This window comes from Muntiacus reevesi, chromosome 5, assembly GCF_963930625.1.
Source record: "Muntiacus reevesi chromosome 5, mMunRee1.1, whole genome shotgun sequence".
Lineage (NCBI taxonomy): Eukaryota > Metazoa > Chordata > Mammalia > Artiodactyla > Cervidae > Muntiacus > Muntiacus reevesi.
Window position 1 is genome coordinate 38,188,947 of NC_089253.1, and position 10,684 is coordinate 38,199,630.

The 10,684-nt window shown below is 49.1% G+C and overlaps 2 protein-coding genes across 3 annotated transcripts; one reads left to right on the forward strand and one right to left on the reverse strand.

Annotated features, from left to right (window-relative positions):
- Window positions 1-447: 447 nt before the first annotated feature.
- TMEM258 (transmembrane protein 258) lies at window positions 448-4,228 on the reverse strand. Of its 2 annotated transcripts, none has more exons than XM_065937476.1 (4): window positions 4,115-4,228; window positions 2,230-2,339; window positions 1,076-1,212; window positions 448-576 (listed from the first exon to the last, which is right to left on the reverse strand). In XM_065937476.1, exons 1-3 carry the CDS (start codon window positions 4,115-4,117, stop codon window positions 1,086-1,088), a joined length of 240 nt encoding a protein of 79 aa, XP_065793548.1. In that variant the 5' UTR covers window positions 4,118-4,228; the 3' UTR covers window positions 448-576; window positions 1,076-1,085. The 2 variants fall into 2 exon arrangements, with proteins under 2 accessions (XP_065793548.1, XP_065793547.1); XM_065937475.1 differs by having other exon boundaries at window positions 465-576; window positions 1,104-1,212; window positions 4,115-4,223.
- Window positions 4,132-8,977, forward strand: FEN1 (flap structure-specific endonuclease 1). The gene is made up of 2 exons (XM_065937470.1): window positions 4,132-4,570; window positions 7,093-8,977. Exons 1-2 carry the CDS (start codon window positions 4,242-4,244, stop codon window positions 8,252-8,254), a joined length of 1,491 nt encoding a protein of 496 aa, XP_065793542.1. The 5' UTR covers window positions 4,132-4,241; the 3' UTR covers window positions 8,255-8,977.
- Window positions 8,978-10,684: the final 1,707 nt, after the last annotated feature.

The window sequence follows — 10,684 nt, forward strand, 5'->3', positions numbered from 1 at the left end:
GATGGGGTCATCTGTGGGGCTGGGGCCACATGGAGCCCCTGAGCCTGACAGATGCTCTGTACACCATTATCCCTCGTAGCTTCAGGCCTGGGAACAGGACGCAGTAGCCCCTTCCCCTAGCCACAACCCATGGACCTACTGCTGCCCGACCTGGGTTAGAAGGAGCCACGTTAGGGACAAGCTGAGCCTTTTGAGGGTCCCTGGCTATACTTAGAGGAGGGGACTGGCCCCGGGACAGACTTGACTGATGCAGGTTCCTAAGGAAGTTTACTCTAGAAGCGCAGAGGAGGACAGGCTCAGTGCCTTCCTGTTCACAGGAAGCCCTCAATTCTAAGGATAAGACACTCCCCACACTCCCCTCCTAGGCAGAGCGCAGGGCTTCCCAGCCACAGGAACCATCTAGGAGGCAGCAGAGACACAGGAAGGGGAGGGACTGGGGAACCATGAGTCCCAGCACCAGACAAGCTGTCACATCTGCCTTTATTGTGAGCAACAGGTGGGACACTTCCAGCAACAGTAAAATAAAAAAAATTAATTTACAAAAGCAGGGATTCAGTGAAGCTGCCTGGTTGGAACCTGAAAGAGAAAGGGATCAGAATGAGAGCAGGGACCCATCTTTCCATCACCTTCCCTCACACAACCCCTCCATCAAGTGACCAAACATCAGTAAAAATTTATCTCAATGACTGAGAACGCTGAAACTGACTAAAATGGAACTCCTGGCAGCAAGTCCCGGACCCTGGCCCACCACCTGGCCACTTGCTGATGGCTTCCCAGCCACTGTGCATGATGTATAAGAACACAGAAGTGGAACCACGTGAAGCCTGCGCCCACAGCTCAGGGCAGTACATTCCAGCGCCAGACCCAGGTCAGACAGTGTGGAGACCTCAGATCTGACACAGGTCCTGCTCGACTTAGATTCCCACCAGGGGACAGGGAAAGATGCCCATGTGTCCGGCGTCCCTGTCCTTTCTGCCCAGTCTGTCTCCATCAGCCAAGGGGGCACGCGGGCCTGAGGACCCTGATGTGGGTGTGGGGAGGTTTCTCCAGCATCCCACCCTGTCACCGCTCTCACCCTTGGGAGCTCATATGTAGATGCCGACCCAGAGCAGCAGGAAGAGGACTCCAAAGCCCATGAAGAGAGAAGCCACCAGGGAGATGAGGAGCTCTTTGTAGATGTCCCGGGTGTACTTGGTGGACGTGACCTCATAACTGGCCGGGCAATTAAGGAGAAGCAAAGGTGTGGACCATGCAGGGCAGGGAACCTGGCCAGGGCATCTCTGGGAGAAAGGTTTGCACTGAGGGCTTTCCAGGAGGCTGGTCTGGCTCCGTGCAGCTGGGCAGAGGGGTCCAAGAGATGACCTAGACCCTGGCGCTCCTACTGTTGGGGCCAGTGTGAAGAAAGCAAGAAAGACTCCATCTTGAAGCCTGTCATCCATCCTAAAGACGGATGTGAACCCTGCCCAAGAGTGAGGAAACCACTGCTAAGTGAAAACCAGGTCTGGAGACTTCCCTCTCTACGGATGGCAAATGGAGACTGAGGTTGGGCAGCCCCTGTTAGATTAACCATGGAGACATTCCCCCTTGATGTATAATCATTGTTCGCCGCCCCCCACCCCCACCCCTGCAACCTTAATTGTTTGTTCTCCTAGCACTTACTTGTTGTGAAACTCAAATCATACACAACAAAGGGACTGCTAATATGTAACCAGTCAAGTAGTGGGGAGTATAAAGCTGGGCCTCTCAGAAACATCAGGGGCCTTGTTGGGAACTGATTCCCCTTGGACCCGCTGGCGTAATAAACTGTACTCCGCTGTCTTGAGTGTCCTCTGAGGTGTGCTTTGTGACTCCGGATTCCACAACACCCTTCAACCATCCAAGGTCACATAGCTAATGAGCAGCAAAGCTGGGACTAGCCCTCTGATCTCCTGACACCTGAGTATATCACTCCTTATAACACTTCTCAACTTCAGGTCCCGTGCCCAGCCTCCAGTCCAGCCAGGCCCTCTGCTTACCATGAAGCCTGAAGAGCAACTGAGCTCACCTGAACTTGGAAAATAAGGCCACAACCTGACTTTGGATGGCAATGGCCCTTACCCCTTAACCTCCTGACTGTCCTGCTTCCCCACGCCAGAACAAAACTGGCTGGGTGCCTGTACCCAGTGTAGTTCCTCCCTCCAGTTCCCACATCACTAACTCTGGCCCACTGGCTGCTCATTCGAAGGATACACGAAGAACCAGGCGGTGAAGAACATGCCAATGGCCAGCAGCACCACGGTCAGGTGGGGAAAGACAGCCGGGTTCACGGGGCTGGTGTATCTGCTCATGGCCTCAAGTTCCTAGGGGAAGGCATGATATCAGAGCCACTGAAGGATCCCAAGACTTCAACCTCGGAGGACTATGGGGTTATCAGAGCCTTGTGCTGCTGTGACTGCAAGAAGCTTAATTCAGCCTGAGAGACAGGGACATCCTTCCCGGTTCCTTTGACAGAACCACTGTCAAATGATACCTTCTGGGAATGACAACGATTATGATGGCATCTTAAACTAAGGTGGCGCTTTGTCTTTTCAGTAGGAGATGAGAAGGGCAGCTAAGAGTCAGAGGCTGAGACACACAACGGGACTGATTAGCTACAGATCAATAGTCCTTAACATGTTTTTTTTGGCTGCACTATGCAGCTTGTGGGATTTTAGTTCCCTGACCAGGGAATCGAACCTGCATTTCCTGCATTGAAAGTGTAGAGTCTTAACCACTCAACTGCCAGGGAAGTCTGGTCCTTAACATTTTCTGAGGCCACTGATCATCATGGGGAAAAAAAAAACAAACAAAAAAAACATGATGAAAGGTCTGGACTCTTTGCCTGGGACAAATCACACACAAGAAGAAGTTTGTGGGAGGGGTGAGTCCCTTCACTGTTCACCTGAAACTATCATAACATTTTTCTTTAATTGGTTACACCCCAAGACAAAATAAAGTGCTTTTTTTTAAAAGAAAAAGTCTGCTTATGATTTTAGGAGCTTTATGGAACCATGTCTGTAGACACCAAGCTCAGAATCCTGACTGAAAGGCAGACTCTGAACTGGTCCAGAGTCTGCCTCAACTTCTAATTCTCTATTCTTCCCACTACACAATTAAGGAATCTCGGGATCTGCAAACAAAAGACATAAGTCAAAATTCTGACTCTACTAAATACCAGGAATCTCAGTAAGTGATTATAATATCTCTCTCACAAGGTTGATGTATGATTTAAGACAAACGTCACAGCATCTAACTCACTGCCTGGCATAGAGTTGTTGCTCAATAGGTGTTTGTTTCCTTCCCAAGGTTATAGGGAAGATCATGAGCTAATGCTTGTGAAAGAGGGCTGTAAAAGTAAAGTTCCGTACAAATGTTAATTTCCATTGTCACCCACCAGCCAATGTTTAAATCCAGAACATAACAACTCTAGACAAGTAAACTGAGCCCATTGTTCTAAGAGACACTGGAATTCAAATCAGTAAACATTTATGCCCCCCCATAAACGATAAAGACAATAGCTGCCATTGACTGAGCCTCCAATTGCAGGCCCTGTGTTTGGCACTGGGAATACAAAGATGAATAGACATCATCCCAGGGTTAGAGGCACGTCAGATGGTGGTCACTAGGAGGCGTGGCAGATAACAAAGAAGTCATGACACGTGGCAAGAGGGCTGTACACAGGTTGTGGGGGCTCCCAGGACAGAGCGGACAAGTGCCCGAGACAGCTGGAAGTGCTTCACCAAGAAGGTGACTTTTGCCCAGGTCTGGGTAGTATGAGTACGAGTTCCGCAGCAGGGAAAAACTTGTCAGATAGAGGTAACAGTTTGACCACAGGTAACAGAGCTAAATGCTGGAAGGTATTAAAAAATGCACTCACGCTCCTCATCCTTATAAATTGCGAGATCAGAAGCCCACTGAGATCAAAACCTTACCTAAGAAGTCAGCCCCTTCCCCGCCCCTCAGTCCAAATCGAAGGATCCAGGGTCCTCCCGCCCTCTAGATCTCGGGCACCTGACGCCTCTGTGAGAGAAACAGGCACAGGACGGAACTCGGGGTTCCCCAGAGCCCCGTCCGGAACTCCCCTCAACCCTCTCACCATTTTGCCGGGCACAGGGTAATCCGCCACTCCGCCACCGGAAGAACACGTCGGCAGGAGCAGGCGCGCTGTTCAACCGGAAGAGGAAATGCAGCCACGCGGGTGACTCTGTGGGACTTGTAGTCCCATGGTTTCGGGTGTGGCGGGATCTGGGGCCTTCGGGAGCCCGGGGTGGAGTAGCGGCAAGCAGTGGAGAAGGGTAGTGTCAGGTCGCAGAGCAGGTCCGTCCGCCCTGGCGGGACTGATTGCTGTGAGAGAAGCTGGCCGAGGGGCCTGGGGCCTGTACTACACTTCCCAGGAGGCTGTGCGCCGCGGCAGTCACGTGACGCGAGCGCGGGCTTTGGAAGGCGGTGAAGAGAGAGGGTACCAGAGACTGGTGCTGAGGAGGCTTCGGGGCAGAGCCGGGAGTCGGGCTGAGTTCTGTTCTGGGTCACCCGGGAGCACCCCAGAGGCCAGGTGAGACCCTCGGGAAGCGTCTCTGAGAGCGTCGGGCCCGTTTTGCGCCGGGTGTTGGGGGAGGCGGGCGGCTGCCGCGCGCGGGGAGAAGCGAGCGCGGGATTCAGACGGGCCCGCCACTTTCCCGCTATGAGTCCGGGGCCAGCCCCTTAACCTCTGAGCCTCTTTAATCATTTGTAGAAAGAGGATGATAACTCCCACCTCATAAGGTCGTTGTGTATTGTGACCGAGCTCCTGGAGGAGACACTTTGTTGACCTGCACTTGTTCATATCACTGCCTTTGTGGGACGCAGTGGGAGGATGTCTGCCCTCGTTCTAGCAAAGCCGGTAACTTGAGGCACGAACCAAAGGATCGAGTGGGTTCTGCCGGGGGAACGTTTGCGAGCACCTAGTGTTTGTCAGTTTTCGTCTGATATCTCACTTAACCCTGGCAGTAATTCTGCAAGGCAGGCATGGTTATCATCTTACTTGGTAGATGAGAAAACCAATCCTAAATGGCTTAGTAATGTCACACGCTAAGTGACTTAGTGATCACTATTATCCAGGTAGTAAATAATGGTGCCTAGATTCAAGGCCACTGCCATTCACAGAGGAACTAAAACGAGATAGAAAAGGGCTGCAGAACGGTGGGAGGAGCGTACAGCCGAACAGAAGTGAGACAGGGCAGTTTCATCCCAGTTTTTGTCTTGGATTCCCAGGCTGTCCAGCGTGTTGGACACACCACCAATGGATACATGATGACCCCCAAAATCCCTTTTTGAAAAAAATTTTTTGGCGGCTGTGGTACATGTGGGATTTTAATTCCCCAAGCAGGGATCAAGCCTATGTCCTCTGCATTGGGAGCACAAAGTCTTAACCATTGGACCTCCAGAGAAGTTCCCCCGAATCTTTTTGAATACTTATGCATTTAGCATGTAGTAAAATATAACTGATAAAGCACAGATATTATTGCTTAAGATGAATTCTCTTTTCCAATTTAGTTTTTAGAAAATGGTATCCATATAAAGAAAATTTTAAGTGTAGGTTTTCATGGGAAGTTGCACAGAATTGTGAGGGTAGTTTAGGCCTGACTGAAGTTTGGAAAATACTGTCCTAAGGAGTCTAAACCACAGAACTGTGGTACTGGGCTCAGTGACTATAGCATCACTGGATCAGAACTCAGGGTAGAGAAGAGGCTGTGGAGTTCACATTTCAGACTTACTGGTGGAGAGAAAATACAAAGGGAAAGACTTAAAACAACATCATGACAGAAGTAGAAACTCTTTGACATGCTGAGGGGATGCTGAAAAGAGATTAGAGAAGTGTGAAAACCGCATTACTCTCACACAGATGTTATTCCTGCCAGTTCTTCAAAACTGCTATGTCGCCCAGAGAAGCAGAACAAACAGGATCTAGAATATGGATATATGGGAAGGCTGACTTTAAGGAATTGGTTCAGATGATTGTAGGTGTTGGAAAGTTGAAAATTGTAGGTCAGGTCGGCAGGCTGGAGACTCTGGTAGGAGTTGATGACTGGTCTTGAGGCAGGATTTCTTTGTGAGACCCGTTTTTGTGCTTAACGGCCTTTCAGTTTGATGAGGCCCTCCCACATTGTGGGCTTCCCTGGTGGCTCAGATGGTAAAGAATCTGCCTGCAGTGCAGGAGACCCAGGCTTGATCCCTGGGTCGGGAAGATCCCCTGGAGAAGGGAATGGCTACCCACTCCAGTGTTCTTGCCTGGAGAATGCCATGGACACAGGAGCCTGGTGGGGTACTGTCCATTGTGTTGCAAAGAGACACAGACACGACCGAGTGACTAACACTTTCACTTTGCCACATTGTGGAATGAAGTCTCCTTTTCTTAAAATCAGCTGATATAGATGTTAACCACACCCACAAAATACCTTCACAGCAACACCTGCATTAATGTTTGATTAAATAATTGGATATTGTGGCCTTGACAAACTGACACAGAACTAACCCTCAGAGCTGCTGAGAGGAGGTAAGCTGGAGGAGTGAGTTGGGAATAAAGATCCAAAGGAGGAACGAATGTGGTGTTCATGAATTGGCAAGAAGACAGATACTCCTAAGTTTGTTTACCACCTTAGACATTTGGTTGCCTTTTTATCTGTCTTGTCTCACCTTTGTGTAACTGGGATTTGCGTGTCGTTCAGGGGGCAGTTCTGCCATCATGGTCCCTGAACTCCTCAAGCTGGCCCAGGCTGCCTCCTCTGTCCTTGCTGTAGCCCTTTTTGCATGCTAGCCCTGTTGCTGCCTTAGCCACAAAACTTTTAAGTCCCTTAAGGACTTGAACATCTTACCCTCTCAGCATGTAGTTTAGTGCCTGATACTTAGGAATCCTTAGTATTAACTGAGTGAACTAGTATTGAGTAGACTATCTTGCTGAACATTTCTTGATGACTTGGTGTCCTTTTGTTGTGCTAAATTTGTTTAGCCGCAGGCATGATATTGATGACATAGTGCCCCTGGTAATCCTCCTGCATCCTTAAGTTCCTCCTTGTCTTACCCACCTTTCTTTTTTAGCTGTCCCTCCTGTATTGCTATGGGAATTCAAGGACTGGCCAAACTGATCGCTGACGTGGCCCCCAGTGCCATCCGGGAGAATGACATCAAGAGCTACTTTGGCCGCAAGGTGGCCATCGATGCCTCCATGAGCATTTATCAGTTCCTGATAGCTGTTCGCCAAGGGGGGGACGTGCTGCAGAACGAGGAGGGGGAGACCACCAGCCACCTGATGGGCATGTTCTACCGCACCATCCGAATGATGGAGAACGGCATCAAGCCCGTGTACGTCTTCGATGGCAAGCCGCCGCAGCTCAAGTCTGGGGAGCTGGCCAAGCGCAGTGAGCGGCGGGCCGAGGCGGAGAAGCAGCTGCAGCAGGCTCAGGCCACTGGGGCTGAGGCGGAGGTGGAAAAGTTTACGAAGCGGCTGGTGAAGGTCACCAAGCAACACAACGACGAATGCAAGCATCTCCTGAGCCTCATGGGCATCCCGTACCTCGACGCGCCCAGCGAGGCGGAGGCTAGCTGTGCGGCCCTGGTGAAGGCCGGCAAAGTCTACGCTGCGGCCACAGAGGACATGGATTGCCTGACATTCGGCAGCCCCGTGCTCATGCGGCACCTGACTGCCAGCGAGGCCAAGAAGCTGCCCATCCAGGAGTTCCACCTGAGCCGGATCCTGCAGGAGCTGGGCCTCACCCAGGAGCAGTTCGTGGATCTGTGCATCCTGCTGGGCAGTGACTACTGTGAGAGCATCCGGGGCATCGGGCCCAAGCGGGCCGTGGACCTCATCCAGAAGCACAAGAGCATTGAGGAGATCGTGCGGCGGCTGGACCCCAACAAGTACCCCGTGCCGGAAAACTGGCTCCACAAGGAGGCCCAGCAGCTCTTCCTGGAGCCCGAGGTGCTGGACCCAGAGTCTGTGGAGCTCAAGTGGAGCGAGCCCAATGAAGAAGAGCTCGTCAAGTTCATGTGTGGGGAGAAGCAGTTCTCCGAGGAGCGAATCCGCAGTGGGGTCAGGCGGCTGAGCAAGAGCCGCCAGGGCAGCACCCAGGGCCGCCTGGATGATTTCTTTAAGGTGACCGGCTCCCTCTCTTCCGCCAAGCGCAAGGAGCCAGAGCCCAAGGGAGCCGCTAAGAAGAAGGCAAAGACTGGGGCAGCAGGGAAGTTCAAAAGAGGAAAATAAACGGGTTTCCCTTCACAATACCTCTGTGATCCCAGGATATTTGCCTCTACCTGTAAGAGCTGGCGCTGGAGAAGCCTCCATGGGGGTGGGGAGGGGCTTTCGTTGCTTCCCTGGCACCGCCCTGCTCAGCAGTGCTTTTCCCTTTGTTACTTGATTTCACGGCAGGAAGGCCACAGAGGTATGTCACTGTCTTCTTTTTTAGCTCAGGAAAGTATGTCAGGCTCAAGCCGCCTCTCAGGCAATTTAATGGACACTGAATCCATTGTTACATGAAAGCAACAAGTTTTGAAGAACAGATAAACGGTGGAGATGAAAGACAGATGATTTCCTGCCTGGCCAACTGGTGGCTGGTGGGAGGTGACCGTGGAACCAGACTTCTGCTCTCTCTGGCTCAGCCTTGACCCGCCCTAAAGAGTAGCCATCAGGGAGATCCAGTGTCTTAAACAGATGGGAAGAGCTGCTGAGAAGTAAGATAGGCAGAGAGCTGGAGTCCCTGGAGTTGGCAACAAGGGTTTGATTACCGGCTTTGAATCCTGGGGTGGGTAGAAATTTGAACTTGCTATGAAATTCCATACAGTGGTAATTCATAGGCATAAGGTGGTGGAGTGGTTCTCACGGCCTTCCTTAAGCATTTGAGTTGAAACTTTGGGATAAGATGCTGTTTTCATGTGCTGTTTTTTTAAGGTATGAGAAGAAAAGATTCAATAAAATTATAAAAAGTAACCAGAATGTCCTGTTCTTTGAGAACATTTGAAAATATCTCAAGTGCCCCAGGCTTCAGGCAATATAAAATGTTCTTCTCACCCAAGGTAACATGTTAGAATTGTACATTATTAACAGGTGATTTGAGAGTGGCCAGAAGATGGCACCATTCTCCACAGGATGGCCAAGGCAGCGTTGGAGGTCCTTCAGCCATGAAGCCTGGTTTACCTTGCTGGGAAAGGAGTTTTAATAAATTGAATGAATTTCTAGTTTTGCACCTACTGTGTGAGATAAAGGAGCTCCTTTGAGAAATCCTCATAATTTAGATCAACTACATCAAGGCATCCAGGCATTTACTTTACCAGTTTATTAATCATGAAAGCTGTCATTCAAAAATCACTTTCTTATTTCCTCTGTGACGTAAATTTCAGGTTACTCTTTTTCATAGAGTTGGAATGTTGTGGTTCTTTTTTTTTTCCCACCAACATAACTTTTATGAATAAAACATACCCTCAGTAAAACATTGTAATTGTTATACGTCAATAAATTTTTTTAAAAACAGTAATTAACATTGTAATTAAACTATACTTAAGTAAAAAATGAATAAAAAATATCTGGATAGGTGTGATGTGATATCTCTTGTGATTTTGATTTGCACTTCTCCCATGATCAGTGAGGTTGAGAACATTTTCATTTATTGCCTCACCATTTTTACTTAATTTTGGGGAGATGTCTGTCCAGTTATTTGGTCCATTATTAAACTGGATTATTAGCCCTTTTTGGGGACTTGATTTATAGTTATTTCTTAGTCCTTTTTCAGTCATATGGTTTTAAAATTTTCTTCCCATTCTGTATGACTGTTGAAGAGACTTCTTTCCTATTGTGGAGTTTTAGAACCTTGGTGAAGATGATTGTGCCAGTATATGCGAGTTTATCTGAGGGCTGTATTCTGGCCAATAGATCTATCTGCCTGGTTCTATGCCAATACCCTACTGTTTTGCTTTTTGTGCCTGTGTAATATATTTGAAGTCAATAAGTGAAGCCTCCATCTTACTGTCAAGATCGTTTTAGCCCTTTGGGGTCCTTTGTGTTTTTATATGCATTTTCCAAAATTTCTATTGGCATATAGCTGCTTTACAGTGTTGTGTTGGTCTCTTGTATACAGCAAAGTGAATCAGTGATATGTTGGTGTATATGCTTTTAAAGACCAGTGGTGTTCAGATATTTTAAGAGTAAACTCTCTTTCAAGTGAAATATTACGTGAAATGTTAAGACTGTTAAGCGCTCCTCTGGTTGAAGCAGGAATGAGATACAGTCTCCCCAGCAACATCCCATAACCAGGGGCCTCCAAACCACTGGTGTAGACAGAAAGTTCTCTCCTTAGGGCAGGGATTTTAGTCTCTGTTTCTAGCAGTTGACAAACCAATTTTCTGGATTGAACCAAGCCACAAAAGTTGAGTTCCGTTTTTCTTTTTGGCTCTGCTGTACAGCATGCGGGATGTTAGTTCCCTGACCTGGGATTGAACCCTGCAGTGGAAGTGTGGAGTCAGCCTGCACCAATAGTGATGGGGGCCCAGAAGTGGGAAGACTTAGGAGCTACTGCGTTGACACAGTAGCCCTAGTTAAGGGCCTGTCTTCTGTGGTGGCGGGTAGAGTGCTTTGTCTTTGGAATTACCTAGTCTTTTTTTCTAGAAGTTTATTAACCACTGCAGGGAGAATTAGTCCACA

Coding starts and splice junctions, on each gene's coding strand:
- TMEM258 (XM_065937475.1), bottom strand. Junction 1,213..2,229: donor TTCACCGCCTGGTTCTTCGT/GTATCCTTCGAA, acceptor TTGCCCGGCCAG/TTATGAGGTCACGTCCACCA. Junction 577..1,103: donor TCCTCTTCCTGCTGCTCTGG/GTCGGCATCTAC, acceptor TTTCTCTTTCAG/GTTCCAACCAGGCAGCTTCA.
- FEN1 (XM_065937470.1), top strand. CDS start 4,242: ATGGTTTCGGGTGTGGCGGGATCTGGGGCCTTCGGGAGCCCGGGGTGG. Junction 4,571..7,092: donor GGGAGCACCCCAGAGGCCAG/GTGAGACCCTCG, acceptor TTTCTTTTTTAG/CTGTCCCTCCTGTATTGCTA.